Genomic DNA, 20,647 nt, shown 5'->3' on the forward strand with positions numbered 1-20,647 from the left:
CAGTGAGTGTGAAGCAAAAATAATTCCCACATCATTGAATTTTCTTTATCAAATAGTTTTTTAATCCCATAATGGATAAGAACCTTTTCCTCTAGAAACCTGTTTGTCAATGTATATATAGGAAACAGAATTTTCATTATATTTTAGGGACCTGACACTTTTTAAATAAAACTCCCCGAGTCAGAAACAAAGCCAACTATCATAAAGTATACTATATTAACATATATCTTTGTAGAACTTCAAAATTGATGACATTTCATTAGATTAAGTATTTTTAAATTCATTTTGTATAAAAAACAAACTGAGCCCTGAATTTTTTTACAGAAAGAGTGTGATGTGTCCACAATAATGTAGTTAGTAGGTGGTATAATTCAAGACTCTTAATACTATTTAATAAATGGAACAAGAATTGATACTACAAAACATAACCTGACAAACTCTGTATAACAAGTCATAAATAAAAAATTGCTAAACTATTAATAAATAATTAAACATTCCATATATGCCCCTTCAAATGTTTTATTTCAAATCTACTTAAGATTATGGTGCATCATTAGCACCTAATTGGTACTCATGATCATATCCAAGTAATTAAATCATTCTGTAAGTCTATAAATGGAAAAATAAAGCCTAACCAAATTGTAATTTAAATACAATTTCTCAGGCATCTGGGTGGCTTGGTCGATTAAGCATCCGACTCTTGATTTCAGCTCAGGTCATGATCCCAGGGTCATGGGATTAATCCCTAAATCAGCCTCTACACTGAGGAGCCTGCTTAAGAGTCTCTCTCTCTGCCCCTCCCCCCACTCATTCTCTCTCTCAAAACAAACACAATTTCTCCTATATTTATTAACACAGAATTTTCCCATGTTCAGTACTTATCATCTTCCAGAACGCTTATTCATTTGCAAGCACATCTGTAATAATTAAACTTAGACTGAGGTCCATGCTGAAATCATTAGTATGTGTGTTGTCATGTTTGTAATTCTGTTACCAAGTCCAATCATGTCTTTGTAAATTTAGATGCCTTCATTGTAGTCATTAATGCTTATCAGAGAATTATTGTGTGCTTGAATTCCAAAAATGTTTGTTCAAATTTTACAATGCTTTAAATTAGGGCCTCTGGTTTACTAAGCAATTTTCACTTCTTGGTTTTTGTTACCAAGACATAGAATAATAAATAACAACTCTTAATCTCAACAAAATTAAACACTAAATTCCAATCCATGAATCTTCTGATTATTTCTTCCTATGGAAGAGGTGATTATTGGAAATATAAATTATATTTAGAGAATATATAATAGCAGAAGTAAACTTGCTAATGACCTCTTCCTTATATTTTAGTAGATACATTACAACATAGGCTTGTATATTTTGAGTAATCCCTATAAGGAAAAAATTAAAATCTTTTTTCCAGATATTAATTTCTGAGGAATTTCTCTATTATTCCCAAAAGTTACCTTGTATGGGCCCTCAGTGCACTGAGAAATTTTGATTTTCATCCCAGCAAAAAAGCAGTAGAAATCAAATTTCTCTTTCTCTTTGCTTTCTGAGGAACTGCTTCTGTAATTGAGCCACTATGCATACCTTTCTTGATTTCCCCTCCTTTCCATATGCTCCTCCAAGTACTTAACATAAGGTACATGAATTCTGAGTTGTTTTGTATTAGTGTGATGGCAACAATCAGAAGATTCTTGAATATCATCTTACTTTGAAGTTTAGCCTGGAAGCCACCACTTCTCCCGTTGGTGTAATTATGGGAACATTTTCACAAATAATTCCATGATCCACATCAATAACTCTTCCTAAAAGTTAAGGAATAGTTTAAGTTATAAAAGCTAGTATATGTTGTATCTACATCTCAAAAGAGGTTTAATGTAAATTTGGACATTCTGACACATAAATTTGGAAAATATTTCTCAGAAACATTATATAATAATCTAATGTCAACATCATAATGAGAGCATAATGAGATAAACTCTATCTGATATAACCTAGCTATATTCTTTATAATTGTTTATTTCACTAAATTAACCTTCCCTACAGAAAAAATACAATGCTGCAATAAGAGAATTAAGGTGTGGAATAACACAATTTTTTAAAATGTGATAATTAAAGTTAAGTTAAAAAATATAGAATAATGAAGAACAATAAAATGTTAGCTCTAATTCTGTATTTGAATTTTAAAAGCAAACAATTCATCCTGCCATATGTTCAGTTTCTAAAAATAATTCTAGAAATTTGTTCTAAATAAAATAGCATAATTTTCTCTTGGTAATGTTAGTCACCACTCCTCAAACTGTGACACTAACTTTAGGAATAGTTGTTTAAATAAGTAAATATTAGCTCTTGGTAACTAATAACAGTGATCTTCTAAAAAATTTTGGTTCTGTTGATAAAGTAAGCATTTCAAAATAGGAAAATATAAAACATTTGCTTTAATACCTTTGATTTCCAATGTGTCACTGAGGGGTAATTCTATGTTAACTCCATTCTTGCTATGGTTTTCAGACTCTTGCATGACAGCAGCTCTCTTATAAATGCCTCTTTTTACTTCATCAAAGACCCAAAACATATTGTACACTCGAGCAGTATAGCCTGCTAATTCTGTGATCTAAAATCAGCACAGAGATAAAATAGAGTTAATATACTCCAGATAGACTTTTAAATAAATATGCGATCTATTAGCTTCTTGATTTAATATTAAAGATCTTATTTCATAATACATGAAAAAAATAATACATCTGTTAATGATAAAAAATAACAGAAAAGGCTTACCAAGAGAACAAAATAACACAGTGTCAATGTAAATTTGATTGGAATTATAAAACCCATAAAAATTATTCATTCAAATGAGTGTTCAAAATAAAATGTAAAGATTTCAGAATGTTAGTGAGGCTTAAATTCTTTCAATCAAATTTCTGATTTGGCTCCTGTTTGCATGACAAATTTTATTTCCAGAAAATTAGAAATTTTGTGAAAAGCTTAACGTCATTCAATGAAATAACAATCCTTTGTTTTGATATCTTTTTTCAATTTAAAATGGAAGATTTTAAATATAAGAAAAATAGGGTTTTTTTCCTTATTATGAAATGAATGTTTTTAAGTCAAATTGATTGTCAAAATTCCTAAGCTTCGCCAAAGAAAACACTCCTGTCAGAGGATATCAATACTGGAAGTGAGCTCAGTGAAAAGCTTCAAATCCTTTTCAGTCCAAATCCCATAGTTCAGCTTCTTTTCCAGCCAAACATGATTTACATGCCCAAAGAAAAACATTAAATCTGACTTTTATTCTGGGTGAGATCAAAAATGAGATAAATCTCTGTTTTAGTCCCTAAGGCTCAGTAGAATGGTGTCTTGCTCTTATTCTGCCAGTTGTCCAATTTAGGTTGAATCCCTTGCTGTTTTTCTATTAAAATAACACCTTGTTGTTATCAGGGTAATGTGAAAGGTGACTCATCTCCTGTCAAGACCATCTTTCTCAGTGAAAAGAAAAGCACAAAAACCATTCCCTTATGGGAATATTTACTAGGAAATTGGTACCAATAAGCAAGGCATGTCACTAATAAATTGTGGGATAATACAACAATGCTGACATTTGTGTAAGATTTATGTGTGTGCAAAACCTAAGCCGTAAATGAGTATGTATAGTTATCAATAGCCTTCTAGCACACGTCTCACTATGTGAGACGTCTGTATTTAGTATTTCATTTCTGTATATTAATGTTGTAACTCTTTAATCGGTAATTTCTAAAATGTTATCTACAAGAATCCCTTGAGTCCCCAAGTGGAGCAAAACAGAGCCAAGAATTAACAACATACAGATTCAAAAGAAACTCAGGTAAATGTATTTGCATAGAGGAAAAAATCCAAAATGAAATGTATGGGTCCAAAATGAAATGTATGGGTCAGTTAAAGAAAGGCAAGAGGCAATGAGTTAATATGCTAGAATGCAAGGTGGAGTAGGCAGAGTGAGCATATGACTGTTGACAAATTACTTTGGGATACAAGGCAGGGAGTTTTCCCTAGGACTCTTACTCTAGAGAGGAATCTTGTTTCTTCTGGAACCAGCAGAGAGAACGCATGGTTCTTGCTTGTGCTGTTACAGCAATGGTAAGATTCTTTAGATGTGAACATTCTATGATCCCAAGTATATTCAGGGAAAATAAAGCAAAATTAAATTATTTCTTGTATTGGATACAATGTAGAAAAAACTAGTCGATTTCTTTCTGTGACTTAGGTAGCAAAGTATTTTAATATGAGATGCGTAAAACTTTGATTTGTCATTTAATTTTAATAAATGATTTATTACATCAAAAACCTATCTTAAAAACGATGTACACATTATCAAAATTATTATTTGAAGAAAAATTTATAGCTGAGTTGTTTTGGTATATGACCCTAAACAATCGGTTTTACTTTAAAAAAAAAAAAAAATCCTTTCAATAAATCAGTTGTTGAATGACACTGAAAACTTTTGTCAGCAAATCACAAACTTTCTTACTCTTTTATATGGTCTATTCAAGGCTGATTTAATAGGCAGATAAATTTATAATGATGGTCTGGTGATTCATATTGATACAAAAGCCAAAAGAGTAAATTAATGGTGAAAATGATTAATCATGGGAATATTATATAATATCTGAAATAAATAATTTCTAATTTTAACACTGTGACATCTTCAGGTCTTAATACCATTCTTTCAGCAAATATTTCTTGACCACATACAATATTCCAAGTATTAAAATGATTAGGACTGCAAAGATGAGTAAGTTGCTGCTTTCCACTCAAGGTCTGGTGAGCAGACAGACAATTGTAATGTGGTAAAGCATCAGATTTACTGGGACATGGAGAAGGAAGACCCAGACTCTGCAAGGAAGGTGGGGAAGAAGGTGGAATCACAAGAGGATTTTATATGCAGTTGGTGAGGCTTGACTTGTCATGAACGATGAGTACAAGTTTGAAAGTATATAAATGATATTATTGGCTAGCGGTGATTGAATTCCTTAATATGTGTTGTTTTTATAATTATTATGATTTTTTTAATGTTTATTTATTTTTGAGAGAGACAGAGAGAGACAGAGAGTGAGCAGGGGAGGGACAGAGAGAGAGAGAGGGAGACACAGAATCCAAAGCAGGCTCCAGGCTCCGAGCTGTCAGCAAGAGCCCCACACGGGGTTTGAACTCACAAACCATGAGATCATGACCTAAGCCAAAGCTTGGATGCTTAACCGACTGAGCCACCCAGATGCCCCTGTTGTTTTAAATATTCTACATGCATTGACTCACAACAACCCTACAAAATCAATGCCGTCATTATCCCCACTTCACATATGAGGAAACAAATGCAGATAGGTTAAGGAACTTGATCAAGTTCACATAATTTGTAAATACTGGAGTAAGCTTTTAAATGTAGGTTCTCTGGTTCCAGAATCCACACCTAATAGACTTTTTTTTTTTTTTTTTAAACAGATATGTCATACTAGGGGCACCTCTGCGGCTCAGTCAGTTGAGCACCCTGCTCTTGATTTGGGCTCAGTTCATGATTTCACTGTTCTTGAGATCAAGCCCTTAAGTCAGGCTCTAGCTGATAGGGCTGGGGCTGCTTAGGATTCTCACTCTCCCTCTCTCTCTCTGCCCCTCCCCTCCTTGTGCACTTACTCGCTCTGTCTCAAAATAAACAAAAAAACATTAAAAAAAAAAAAAGAAAGAAAAGAAAACTATACACCGAAAAAGGGGAGTTTCAATTGAGAGTGTAAAACTCAAATACTATTAGCATCAAAACACTTAGGAGTTGCTGCCCTTTATCTTGATTACAGTTTTAGGAATTTATAGTAGAGAAAAGATGCTTTCAAAATGCTAAGTATATCTGATAATTTACATCTTTCTTGATTTTCAAATATTTTATTTTAATCAAATTGAAAACAAGATATGCAAGTACCTCTTTGTATGACGACATAATCCTTTCGATAGCATCAGCTCCAGAGGCCAATAAATTTCGAGCAGTAGTAAAGGCTTCTGTCCGTTCACTAACCATAGCTTGTTTTTGGCCATCTTCTAGATCTAAAAGCCAATTACAAAACTATTGAGTTTTTTCAAGTAACTGTTTCATTTTTACAAATGAAATGGTGACTAAAAAACCCACGTGTAAATTTTTCATTAATATCAGCAATTTTCTATAAATTTAATGAATTATTGAAAATACAGTATTTGTACCTGATTTTATTTAAAGCTTCCTTTCATTATTTTTTTAGGAGAGAGTTAGAGCAATTAAATTACCAATTAAGACTATTTTCATTTAGCATTTTTTCAAACCTTTCCAAATTCAACATTCAGCCCTTCTTACAGTTATGCAATAAAATGCTAGTGATTTGTTCAATAAACTAGTAATAACTGGAATATAAGCAAGTATTTCTAGGGTGATTCCTTCAATAGAAATGTAAATTAGCTGATCTTCATAATCTAGACTTAGTTTATATGTTTCACCCAAACTGTACCTACAGCACTTCAAACATACAATATTCCATTCACCTCAAGCATACAAAATTCTGTTTATCCTTTGGTATTTGCATATATCATTTCCTTGAAATGGCATATATACCATTAATATATATACTTACTACACTTCCCTTCCTTTTTTTGCCTAGCTCTTTAAGAAAGTCAACTCGTTAGAAGAGATTTCCCTGGAAACCCTCGTCTGCCTTTTCTAATAATCTATAGGCTCCTTAAGAGTCAAGACTGTTTTTGACTCTTTATTCCCAGTACTCAGCAGAGTGTCCAGCACAGAGTACACCTCAATGTGTATTGAATGCATGGATGAATAAATGGATACATGGATGAACATCCTAAATTACTGTCAAAGCAGAATTACGGTCAAGAGTAGGAGGTAGACTAGGTTTGAATGCAGGCTCTACTACTTAATGACAAATGGTAAGAGAAATAAAACAAGCCAATGACCTTCTTCATGCCTATTTTCTCATGTGTAAATGAGGGAATTCATACTACTATCTTAAACAATTGTATCTCAAAGGATTGTTGTGAGGTTTAAAGGTGAGATACAAATGAAGTATTAGTCAAATCCATGGCTGATAATAAGTGCTCTAAGTGTTAGCGGTGATTACTTTCTTTGGTTATTATTGCGTATGTACTCAATTTAGTCTTATTCTTCTAAATTATTCTCCCCAGTCATTACTTTATATTTCCCATCGTCTATAGGATTTTCAACATGGTTCTCCCATAAATTATCTCCAAAGTTCTAAATTAAATACTATAAATTAATGAAAGTATTAGAATGCTATAGATAGCCATAGGCCCGTTTTGATATATATTTCTCTCTGTTTTATCTCAGTGTAAAGTGTTTTTTCGTTTGTTTGTTTCGTTTTTTGTGTTTTGTTTTCTACAACAGTGCAAATATTTAACTTGTGCCCTGCTAGGACTACCAAATACTTTTACCTTTACTTGCTCATAGACAGCTCAGCTGAGTTTGAAAGGGTTCCATGCATAATATAAGGTAAAATTCACTCAGCAGATATTTACTAAACAACTAGATGTGTTAAGAAATTAGGCACAGTATTATATGACATGCAAGGATAAATGTGATTTTCAGACTCTTTCCTTGGGGGACTTACAGTCTGGTAGGAGACAGAAGACAAGTTCCTAAATTACGCAGGGTAGCCTATGACAAGAGTTAGTGTGAGGTGTTTGGAGAGGGCAAAAATCAATTCTTGCTGCAAGACACAGGAAATGTTTCACGGAGCAGCCGACTGTGACAGAGGCCTTGAAGACTATGTACAATTAAGAAATCACAAGTACAGCATAAGTAATGGCACAGAGAAGGGAAATTTCAAGCAATGCCAATTGGATGATAAACAGCCTGCTCATGTTACAGAATGGGTGGTGGCAGGCACAGATTTCACTTGAATATCAGAATCACCATGTGTCCATGGAGACATTTTATGATAATCCACTATGGTCCCTCCTGGCCCTACTGTTAATCACTGCTTTACAGAACTACCATTAGTCCCTTGAAGTTAGTTTCCTTGAAGAATGAAAAAAGAAAGGCTTTGAGTGCTGGTAGAAGTGAGGAGTGAAGGATGTGATTGGATAAATAGACTGGGAACAGAATGTAGATATTCTTAACACATTTAAATGTGATAAAATTTAGATAGTCACAAAAAAATTACAGAAGGGTTCTCAGCAAGCTACAAAAATAATGAATTGCTGTATCAGTTAAAGTTCTAAGAATAGGTTTGGCTCATAGAGAATCTGGCTGATGATCTAAAATAATTATGGAATTTTATGAATTTAGGTTAAAAGGGGTTTGAGTAGCAGCTTTCATCAACAGCCTCTGTTAACAAGGAAAAACACTAGCACAGATGGATTTGTGCTTGATACGGCATGGTACTTTCCATGTTGCTCTGGCAGATTAGTGCTTACTGGGTTTTCTTCATGCTTTTAGCAACAAAATTACAAATAGCTGTGGACCGATTTCATTTGACTTTTATTCTATTGGTTGTTTTTTGGCAGGTACTATGAGGACAGTGCCAGTAGTATTTTGTCATGCATATAACAGCCAACTGCATAACTTCTATGAAAAAGCCAAATTCCTTAGTGGCAGAATATAAATTCATGACCTAGGGCACTCACGTATTTTGTATCATAGGTCAACACATTTTATTTTCCTCACCAAATAGTTTAAATATTTTGTCAAATGTTTCTCATTTAAGGATGTAATATTTAACATTATTTGCTCATTTTACTTCAACCTTTCAGCTCTGCTAATAAAAAGTATATATTGAAAGATGGTGACATCTGTTATTCACTGCAAAGGTGAGAAAAAATTTAAAAACTAAGGTTATGTCATGATGCACTTGTCAAAAACCCTACAGCTGTACAATGCAAAGAATAAATCCTAATGTAAACTATGCACTTCAGTTAATAATGTGTGCATATTGGTTCATCAGTTGTAACAAATGTACCACACTAATACAAGATGTAAATAATAGGGGAAGCTGTGAGGGAAACTGGATATTTATTTGGAACTCTTTGTACTTCCTGCTCAATTTTTCTGTACACCTAAAACTGCTCTAAGAAAATTAAGTCTATTAATTTTTTGTTTAAGTAGGCTTCATGCCCAGCACAGAACCTCAAAGCAGGGTTTCAACTCACGAGCCTAAGATTCAGACCTGAGCTGAGATCAAGAATTGGACTCTCAGCAGGTGACTCTGAGCCACCGAGGCACCCTAAGTCTATTAATTTTTTAAGAATTAAAATAGTAGGTTATTCCTCCGTACTTTTTTCTTTGGACTTATAATCTGAGTTTATTTCTTTGCACTTGAATTTTATCTTTATCACATTGACAAATCTCAGCAAAACCTTATGGTCTTTCCCTACCTCACGCTGTATAAAATATCAATTCTAATTGGATTGAAGATCTCAATGTGAAATGAAAAACCAATAATTTTCTAGAAGATAAAGTAGGAGAATATCTTCATGGCCTTGGATTAGGCAAATATTTCTTGAATAAGACATAAAACCACTAACCATACACGCAAAAATGATTGATAAACTGAACTGTTAAAATGAACTTCTCTTACACACTATTAAGAGACTGAAAAGGTAAGAATAGAGTGGGAAAAGATATTTAAGATTGTGTGTGTGTGTGTGTCTGACAAAAGTCACATTATAGAGTACATAAGAATTTTTACAAATCAATAAGAAAAAAACAGAAAAGTCCATTTAAAAGTGAGCAAAAAACTTATTGGCGCTTCATAAGAAAAGCTATCTGGGGTGCCTGGGTGGCTCAGTTGGTTAGGTGTCCGACTTCAGCTCAGGTCATGATCTCGAGGTTTGTGAGTTCGAGCCCTGCGTTGGGCCCCACACTGGGCTCTGTGCTGACAGCTCAGAGCCTGGAGCCTGCTTTGGATTCTGTGTCTCCCTCTCTTTCTCTGCCTCTCCCCTACTTGTGCTCTGTCTCTCTCTTTCTCTCTCTCTCTCAAAAATAAACATTAAAGAAACAAGAAAAGAAAAGAATAATAATTAAAATGAAAAAAACCAAAGTAACTTATTCATGAGTTGGGAGCCCAGTGTCAGGCTCTGTGTTGGCAGCTCAGAGCCTGGAACCTGCTTCAGATTCTGTGTCTCCCTTTCTCCCTGCCCCTCCCCCAACTCATGAGCGCGCTCTCTCTCTCTCAAAAATAAACACTAAAAAATTGTTTTAAAAAGAAAAGCTATCCAAATGGCCAATAAACAAATAAAAAGTGCTTAATCTCTTGGGGCCTGGGTGGCTCAGTCAGTTGAGCATCTGACTTAGGCTCAGGTCATGATCTCGCGTTTTGTGAGTTCGAGCCCTGCCTCCGGCTCTCTGCTGACAGCTGGAGCCTGGAGCCTGCTTCGGATTCTGTGTCTCCTCCTCTCTCTGCCTCTCCCCTGCACATGCTCTGTCTCTCTCTGTCTCTCAATAATAGATAAATGTTAAAAAAAAAATTGCTTAATTTCATTAGTCATCAGAGAAATGCAAACTAAGGCCACAGTGATTTACCACTATGCCTAAAATGAAAAAGACTGACATCAAACATCGACAAAGATGTGGAGCAACTAGAACTCCTATGTGTACTGTATGATACTATTTATACAAGTTTCAAACCCAGCAAACACTAATGAATGGTCAGTAGAATAATTACCTTTACTGGGGCATACTGGGAACGGGAGTAAGGGGGACAGGGGGCTGAAGATGGGAATAAAACTAGCAAGGAGCATGGGGGATTCTGGGATGTAGGTAAGTTTCTATTTCTTGGGAGTGGTAATTATTTATATTTGTTAACTTTGTGACAGTTCATTGAGTGGTACACTAATGATCGGGTCCTTTACTGCATGTATGTTATACTTTAAAAATTATAGCTATGTAATAGGCATAGCTAATTACAGCTAAAAAAGTATGTCTTTCATATGTTTTGGTAATTATTGTTACAATAAATTGGTCAACAGGAGATGAATTACATCCAAATTGACCCATGATATAAAATTATATTCCAATGATTTGACATTAGGATATGAGACACTAACACAACAGGAGTTATAACTATGATTTTGTGGGAGGTACCTTTTAGGAATAAAAAACATCACCCATGTTACTAGGTGATGATAGAGTTTAGTTCAATTCTTAAGCGCAGTATCTGTCAGTTACTATTTCTGCTCTGCCGCCTTACACTAGCAGACCACCAACAGGCAGGTACTACCTGTAGTGCTAGCAGCTTAGAAGCTTGCTTCCCTGTTACATGCCTGTGATAAGATCTGGTAGGAGAGAACTAAAGTAGCTTTCTTTGGCCTTGCCCAGAACTGTTCTTGATATGAACAGAAGAAAAGGGGCCTATAACATTAAAAAATTGAGATGATACCAGGTAGCCAACAGACATATGAAAAGATGCTCAAAAATCACTCATCATGGAGGAAATGCAAGTCCAAACTACAATGAGATATCACATCGTACCCATCAGAGTGGCTAAAATCCAAACACAAGAAACAGCAAGTGTTGGCAAGGATGTGGAAAAAAGGAACCCTTTTATACTATTGGGGGGATGCAAACTGGCGCAGTCACAATGGACAACAGTATGGAGGTTCCTCAAAAAACCGAAAATAGAACTACCCTATAATCCAGTAATTGTACTCCTGGGTATTTACCCAAACAATACAAAAACACTAATTTAAAGGGATACATGCATCCCTATGTTTAGCAGCATTATTTACAATAACCAAATCATGGAAGCAGCCCAAGTATCCATTGATTAATGACTGGATGTGGTATGTACACCCAATGGAATATTATTCAGCCATAAGAGAAGAATGAAATCCTGCCACTTGCAACAATATGGATGGAGCTAGAGAGTAAAATGCTAAGCGAAATAAGTCAGAGAAAGACAAGTACTGTATGATTTCACTCATATGTGAATTTAAGAAATTAAATAAATGAGCAAAGGTAAAAAAAAAAAAAAAAGAGAGAGAGACAAACCATGAAACAAACTCTTAACTATAGAGAACAAAGTGATGGTTACCAGAGGGGAGGTGGTTGGGGGGGATGGGTGAAATAGGTGCTGGGGATTAAGGAGTGCACTTGTCATAACGAGCCCTGGGTGATGTATGAAATTGTTGAATCACAATATTGTACACATGAAACTAATATAACACTGTATGTTAACTACATTGGAAGTTAAAATAAAAAAAATTTCGAGATTTTCTTCATAGCATTTCAATCTCTCTTTTGACACCAGATAAAAGTAATATCCTCTAAAAAATAAAATAGAAAATATACATAATTAACTATATCAGTGCTTCTTTTTCAACCATATGGTCACATGATTACTTAGTGTCAAACTAAGTTAAATCGCTTCTAGAGCAAGTTCCAGTATCTAATATGGAGGCCACATGGTGACGGGGGAAAACATAGCGCACTAGGAATTATGTGGTGCCTTCCATCCTTAGTGCTTCCACTAACCATTTGTGTGAATGTAGGCAATTCTGGGGCTCCAGAATAGATGACTTGGAAGCTCCTCTTCTGATGTGAAAATAGCATGATTCTGTATGCAATTTTGTAATGGGAACTTGAACATAAACATAATCCTGCCCTTACCAGAAGATTTCACTTAAAGCTGTAGGTAAATGGTATAACAAAACTACTACAGAACTATTTTCCTTTTCTCCTCCAAAAAAAAAAAAAAAAAAAAAGGAAAGAAAGGAAGAAAGAAAAATTGTGCATGCTCCTATACTTCTGATTTCCTAATCATTTCCAAATGCTTTGCTCCTTTAACTATGAGAACCATGCCAGCAAACATCTATTGACCATTTCTTATGAGGCAGGGAATATTCTAAGTTTTACGTATGTCAGTTTTAATCCTCATAACAACCCTGCTATAATTTCCCCCATTTTGGAAATGAGAAAATTGAAGCACAAAAAAGTTAAATGATTTTCCTGTAGTCACAGCTTTACCTAGTAAGCAAAAGGGCCAGCATTTGAACCCAGAAAATCTGACTCCAGTGCCCACATGTTAAGAATATAATAAATATTAACAGTTGCTTCCACCTAAGCTTTTACTATTTGCCAAGGACTGTTTCTTTTTTTTTTTCTTTTAATTTTCTTTTTTTAATTTACATCCAAATTAGTTAGCATATAGTGCAACAATGATTTCAGGAGTAGATTCCTTAATTCCCCTTACCCATTTAGCCCATCCCCCCTCCCACAACCGTTCCAGTAACCCTCTGTTTGTTGCCAAGGACTGTTTCAAAGCACATTAAATACTTTACATATAATTCCATAACAATTCTGTAAGATATATATTCTTATCCCTATAGTTAAGATGAGAAAACTGGGACATAGAAAGCTTATGTAACTTTCTCAAGGATGGTTAAGTATTAAACAGCAGAGTGAAAATTTGAGCAGTGGCCTGCTTCTTTCTTCATTCTATCTTTTCTCTATCCTACTTTTTCTCCTTTTCTCTTTGTCATTCCTCTCTTTTTATAAAAAGTTTATTTATTTTGAGAGAGAGAGAGAGCACAAGTGAGTGAGAGAAGGGTAGAGAGAGAGGGAGAGAGAGAATCCCCAGCAGGCTCTGTGCTGTCAGCACAGAGCCCAACTTGGGGCTCGATCCCATGAACTCTGAGATCATGACGTGAGCTGAAATCAAGAGCCAGATGCTTAACCGACAGACAGTTAGGCACGCCTGCCATTCCTCTCTTAATCACCCATTTCTTTTCATGTCTTTTTGTCTTAAAATATACAGTATCATGTACTTAATTCATCTCTAACATAAAGGGCAATGCAGGGCATAAGTGTAAATTAAGATTAAAGACAAGAGTAGAATATAGGGTATGTAATTCCAAGACCTAAGGGCTCAAAGATATGTCATTATCTAAAAAAATAAATAAATAGGGGCGCCTGGGTGGCTAAGTCAGGTAAGCATCTGACTTCGGCCCAGGTCATGACTCATGGTTCATGAGTTCGAGCCGCGCGTTGGGCTCTGTGCTAACAGCTCAGAGCCTGGAGCCTGCTTCAGATTCTGTGTCTCCCTTTCTCTCTGCCCATGCCCCACTCGCACTCTGTCTCTATCAAAAATAAATAAACATTAAAAAAATAGATAAATAATTTTGTCTGAGTAAAATGGTAAGCTAATATTTTTGTGTGTTAAATCATTGTAGGTCAAGTACATTTAGTAAAAATATACATATAAACATTATAAGCATCATACAGTAACTTTAGAAGTTACAGAAAATATTGAAGCATACTTTTTTTTTCATTTTTTTTTCAATATATGAAGTTTATTGTCAAATTGGTTTCCATACAACACCCAGTGGAAGCATACTCTTATAATGTTGATCTGTGAATTCATTTTTTGTCTATTTAATTGCCATATTGCTTCTCTTTGTATAAAATTTTCTTTTAAAAGAAACTTTAAGGGGCACCTGGGTGGCTCAGTCGGTTAAGCGTCCGACTTCAGCTCACGTCCTGATCTCATGGTTTGTGAGTTCAAGCCCTGCATTGGGCTCTGGGCTGATAACTTGGAGCCTGGAGCCTGTTTCAGATTCTGTGTCTCCCTGTCTCTCTCTGCCCCTCCCCTGCTCATGTTCTGTCTTTCTCTGTCTCAAAAATAAATAAGCATTAAAAAAAAATTTGAAAAGAAGCTTTGAGAATTACTTTGTTCATTTGCATAAATGTAATCATTATCATAATTTCTATTTAAAATTTTAATGTTGTTTCTTTAGTTTAATAAGGCATTTTTTAGAATTTATAGGGTCTATTTTTAAATATCTTATTACATCACCTATGAAAGTAAGATTGTTAGATTCTTTGCATACATTGTTTACTTCCAACTGGTCTCTGTAGGGTTAATTTGTCACCCACTAATAGCTGCATTTTCTCTGTTCTTTGTTGAATACTCCAGGGTTTTCTAATAAGACCAATGCTTCTAAGGACTAATAGAACTACACCATTATCTCATCATTGGGGTTGTCTCTAATATTCCTCATATATGAAACCTTAAAAATACCCCTACATTTAAAGAGACTTACTACAAATATCTGATAATTTTGTCAAGTTTCTTAGTAAAACTAATCTTAAGACCATAGGTTTTGAAGTGTCTTTTTTTTCTCTAATACTCTTTTGAAAAGTAATTTATTTCATTACAGAAGGATTAAGTCTAAAAATATTATTACTAACAATACCTTTTTCAATATAAACTTATTAAAATGATTTTTTTAATAAAATTTTAAAACAGATAAAAGTCACTTTCCCTAGCAGTCTAAATGCACTGGCTATTAGACAGTTAAGTTGTGGAGTTTATTGGTATATGTATAGCACACATCACAAGGAATTGACGAATCTAAATTTACTAAAGTGAACAATTTTAGGTTAAGAATGACCCAAATTTGACAAATATTTTTGTAAGAATTGGTTAAAGCATTGAAGCACTGTTTCAAAACATTAAAGAAAAGGTAATTTTGTACTTGTTTTTATTAGACGACTTCCAACGAATAGCTATTGATTCTCAATTCCATACCAAAAATAACTGTAACTATTCTGTTACACTATATTCTGTTATACTATTCTTAGTGTTGCCTTTTGTTTTCTAGGTAATAATTATCACCATGTATCAAGAACATCAAGAGTATGCTCTGTACTGTAAAAACATTATTTTACTAAAGTCTCACAATTCTCTGAAGTAGTCCTTCTGATTTTCATTTTATAGATGAGAAAATTGAGTTTTAGAATGTTTAATTAACATGACTAAGAGGATGCAGGCAAGAAGAGGGAAAGCCAAGAGTTGTCTTACTAGAAGCCCACGCTTTTCTCTAGTGCCTTCAACACCAAGGCCCATTTTGGTCGAGTGGTTTCTAAAGAGGAAGGGGAATATTTTATATCAGTGGAAGAGCAGAAAATGATACTTCTTTAATTAATTCCCTCCTGTCCCTGCCAATTACAACCCAAACTCCCATCTTAGGTATTACACAACATTTTAATGTTGTCCTTCTTGCCCTTATATTTTTCATTTATTCCAAAGGATGACAATGTTGGCAAAAACCATTGAGATGGTGATAGAGTAGAATTAGATGCCTGCAACTTGCCAACCCCTACTTCCACAATGCCACTAAATCATGCTACCGAGGAAATTATCTACATTACCTACAAGTAGAGAAGACCTTGCTCTATGGCCTGAAACACTCCTTGAAACAATATTCCTGGTTCCTTCATGTAGTCAACCAGTTCTTCAAATCACAAATCAGGACTAATCCAGTTATAGAATATCTACAGACTAAACGCATAGGATGTTCAGAACTGAAGTTTACAACACACGCGGAAAACTTGTATAATACTCTTTTTGAAGGTATTAATTTGCTTTGAATTTAAATGCAAACTAGGGAATCATTTTGTATTAGGTAGAATAATTAAGATTGCTCAAGGTCAACTTCCAGAAACACTGCATCAGGGATCTCTGAAATATCTCAGAACTAGAAAGGTGTTTTGAGACACTTCTTTTCATATTGCTGGTCTCATTATTGGATGTTGCAAAGTCTGCCGTTGTTTCTGACCAATAAATGACCATAGAACAATGACTATATACACAGTTTCACTCACACCAAACCAGCAGTGACACCTTCAAGAGAAATAATCTTAAACATATAGTTGAGATGGAGCATAAATGCCATTACCACCATCGGCAAAGCCAGTTGCAGTGATAATAGGTACAGCCACCATAATTAGTCCACTGCTGCTCCAAACATACTTCATCAAGAATTGCTCTATCATGATATACCACAAACGTTTGGATAAGATGAGGTTCATTTGATCTGCTAAAGCTTTGTAACTTTTCTGGAGTTGCTTCATTTCTACCTATGGAGGCAAACAGAGATAAGAATTAACTCAGCATGAGCTATAAAATTAAATACTGTACGTTTGAGGACTTTTTAAAAAGATAAGTACATATTATTTTGTTTTAATTAGGATATTATTATCTACGATCTAACAATGAATAAATATAGATCACTATCAGAATTAGTCATTATTTTTTAATTTTGGTCACACCTGTATTATTTTTAAAAAACCATGATACTCAGTCAATAGAATAGTAAGTATAAAATACACATAACTGATTTACAATTATGATTTCAAAATTATATATATAAGATGTTAAGATTAAATAATATCCTGTAAGACATGAATAAGCAATGTTAGAACCTTATCTTTCTTGATCACACCAAAAATACCTAAAAATAAAGATGTGACACGTATACGTGTAATTAGACTCCATTTTTGAACTAACTCAATTTACTGGATTTTGTCTTAAATGCAAGAAGCCTACAACATGCTATAATTTACATCACTGAGTTCAATGATTCAAGAGGAATGACCAATCAGTATGATTAATATAACGCATGAGACCAATTTTCAAGTGGAAGTAAAAGTCCTAAATTTGCTTTAAATTTTCTTCTTCAGGTTGCTGTTACTTTAAAAGTATTTTGATAATTGATGATGCTTCAAAAATTAAATAATACTGCTTGGTAATTAAAATACCATCTTCAATTTTAGAATTCCTTAATATTTCATTTGTGAAGTCATTTGTGTTAAGATTTCAGATTCATCACCTTAAAAATTTCCATCATACTTAATATTCTGAAGTTACTTTAATGCACTGCCTGCTTATGTAATTAGGCTAACTATTTTAGGGATCTGCTTCATGTTGAAAATCTTTAATATTTAAAAATAACATTCTGGAACTCTTTTTCTCATCCTCATTTCTTCTCTAATCTTAGCTTTTCCCTGAAAGCTAGACAAAATTTCATTTCACTGCCTCTTTTTATTTGTGTCAAAATATGGTACTGAACAGTAACCAATAGTAATGCAAATACTATTTGTGAGACACATTCTCCTGCAATTCTTAGGACTGAAGTCAGTCCATTGACCAGGCAGGCAAAATTGTCAAACTTGTCTTTCATGTAAAAGCATCGGGTTTGTTTTTCTTTCCCCTTCTTGAAAAACAAAAGAACAACAACAACAAGAATACCATCCTAAATTTTCCATCCCAGTGGAAACGTGTTTACTTAGTTTCCAAACAAACATTTTCTTCTAATGCTCTAGGACTAGTTAGAATTTTAGTTTTAAGAAAATGCTTTAGAGAAACTTCTGAGCATATTTGGGTACCTGAGGCTAAGCAGGCTGTTTTTCAGATTGTTGGATATCGTATTCTTATGACACTTTAGAAAAGTTTGCACTCCATAGTTCTTTAACAGCTTGTAATCGGAAAGGTAAGGAAGCATATACTTCAATACAGGTTTAGACGTCATAGAAATCTAAAACGCTAAAGAAGTGGGTCCATCGACAGTACAACAGATGCTATCTAGCACTGCAGTGGCAGCTGGAAGAGTCTCACATTTCACCCATCACCTTAATTTCTATCTTACCTTATGTCCTCTGTAAAAGGCAATTTCTTCAACATTGGCTATAATTCTGGAGTGCACATACCGCAAATAGCCTTTTCTGTGAGCTTCTTCAGCCACCAATTTGCCAAATTTGGGAGAGCAAGCTTTCAAAACTTTAGCAGTGGCATATACCACAAGTCCTGCTAATAGGGTGGGCCCAATTGGGCTCGCTCCTCTGGATGTAGCAGTCTGGATAAGCGTATAGGAGGTCAAGATTACATCTAAAATAGGCTTGGTCAGATTGGAGTACAAGTGAGCCACAGACTGGGAGAACATCATAATATCCTCAGTAAGAGACTGGTCAGGGTTTGCCAGCCTCCCATCCATATTGATCACCTTATAATAAGTCTGATTTGTAAAATAGGTCTCATAGGCATGGTCTACCAGGCGAGTTCTGAAGGCCAAAGCCAATTTGCACTCCAGGTACCTTATTGCACTGTTAACAAAGGTGGCAGGGATGGCAATCATAAGCCATTTGATTAATTTGATGATGAAAGTTCGAGGCTTCTTTTCCACAATGCTTTTCACGATTTTTCCATCCAGACCAGCCACATAGATCGATAGAAAGGTTCTTGAGATTAGAGCCACTGAGTGAAGGCAGAGCCAGCCTGTTTCAGTGGTCACAAGTTTTGGAAAGAGAATTTTACGAAGTTCTAGTAGCTGTTTGAAAAAATCTGCATTCACTCCAGGACAAGGTTTTTTACAAGTGTTCTCGGTGCAATGCAGTATTTCTCTGTTCTCTGCAGCCGGGTAAACTGCTTCTTTTTTCTTCCTGTGGCCAGATTGCTTTAAACGCTTGCCAATGACGGGATAGAGTGTTTTCAGAGCATATGCCGCAGCCACCAGGCAGGCAGCCCTTTTAGCAGCACTCGATCTGGTCCATTTCACCCGATCAGCTGCTGCATTTAGCATATTTGTCATTTTCCCAGTTACCCAAACCGGCTTCAAAAAGAATTGGTTTTAAAAGATCATGCTCCGCGGGAATCCCCAGCAAATGTTTCAGAAAGTCCTACAGCGTTCCATAGTCTGCAGCATTTCTCCTCTTCTGTTGTTTTTGTTTTTGTTTTTGTTTTTGTTTTAATTTTGTTCTGCTGTGACAGATGCAGCAGACCTCAGACTCCACTGCATCTACGGGGATGAATCTCTCAGAAGCTCAAGCTGCACCAAGCCGCCCCAGGCTCCTCCCTCTCAGGCTCCTCATTGGCTGGCAGAGCGGTGGGACCTTGGAATCCTCGCTGCCTCCCTTTGAACCTTGAAAATGAGGAGAGAGCAAAACGAATTACATCTTTACCCGGGAGTTCAAAGAGTTAAATGTCTATTTTTGGAGAGGTCGAATCAGGGCAGCTGCTGGCAACAAAACCTGCCCTTGCTACTGAGCATGCTCAGCGTCACTTAGAAACCCACAGAAGTTTCAGGATATACGTCTCTTCTCTAAGGTTTTAGTGGATACCACAAGGGGAAGAGCAAAAAGGAAGGGAGATTTTTCAAGAGCTGTAAAACGAGATGAGGGAGAAGGAACGAGGGAAATGGGGGAGGAGGGACAAGAGTGTCAACATAAAGAGTCTGAAAAGAGTATTGAATGAATCTAAAATGGAGAGAAAAGAAAGTGACAAGTATGGAGGCCACTGGAAAAAACAAAGTATCAAATACTTAGATATGATCTTTGGTGCCGCTGCCCCAACCCCCATTTTGTTTTTTTCTGTGGTTCCACATGAAGTCCTAGAACCTATCAGACAAGTTGTAATTGAGGATATTCCTTTTTGTGGGTTTTTTGTTTTGTTTTGTTTTGTTTTGGGGGGGGTGTTTGTTTGTTTGTTTTTGGTAAATAGAAGTCTTCTGTAGTATAAAAAATAATTATTTGCTATACTCCCATCCGTATATTTACTTGTCCTTATAGTAAAAATCTTCCAACTCCATAACGGCTATTTTTAGCAATGGAGCATATTTATTTACAATGTAACTATTAAATAAACGAGTGCAAGGTTTCACTTCTATCTCCTTCCTTGTGTCCTTTAGATAGTTGTTACTTGGAGGTATGTGACTCTATAATCAAAAGTTAACCATTTGGGAATCCAACCCCAGTTAGATGGTAGAAATAGCTTCTCGAGAACCTTATTTTTAAGAGATTTTGTTTGTTTGTTTGTTTGTCTTTTTCTAGCTTTTGTTAAGGCTTTGAGATAATTTG

General features: G+C 35.1%; 1 protein-coding gene across 1 annotated transcript in view; it reads right to left on the reverse strand.

The window, feature by feature from the left end:
- The window catches only part of ABCD2 (ATP binding cassette subfamily D member 2), a 66,100-nt gene extending 46,378 nt beyond the window's left edge, over nucleotides 1-19,722 (reverse strand). The window contains exons 1-5 of the mRNA XM_049625282.1: nucleotides 18,445-19,722; nucleotides 16,696-16,876; nucleotides 5,942-6,063; nucleotides 2,446-2,614; nucleotides 1,711-1,805 (exon numbers count right to left, since the gene is read on the reverse strand). Coding sequence (XP_049481239.1) covers nucleotides 1,711-1,805; nucleotides 2,446-2,614; nucleotides 5,942-6,063; nucleotides 16,696-16,876; nucleotides 18,445-19,383 — 1,506 coding nt within the window. The 5' untranslated portion in view covers nucleotides 19,384-19,722. The remainder of the gene's footprint in view (nucleotides 1-1,710; nucleotides 1,806-2,445; nucleotides 2,615-5,941; nucleotides 6,064-16,695; nucleotides 16,877-18,444) is intronic.
- Between the last annotated feature and the right edge of the window lie 925 nt (nucleotides 19,723-20,647).

Source organism: Panthera uncia, chromosome B4, assembly GCF_023721935.1.
Source record: "Panthera uncia isolate 11264 chromosome B4, Puncia_PCG_1.0, whole genome shotgun sequence".
In the NCBI taxonomy this organism is placed as follows: Eukaryota; Metazoa; Chordata; class Mammalia; order Carnivora; family Felidae; genus Panthera; species Panthera uncia.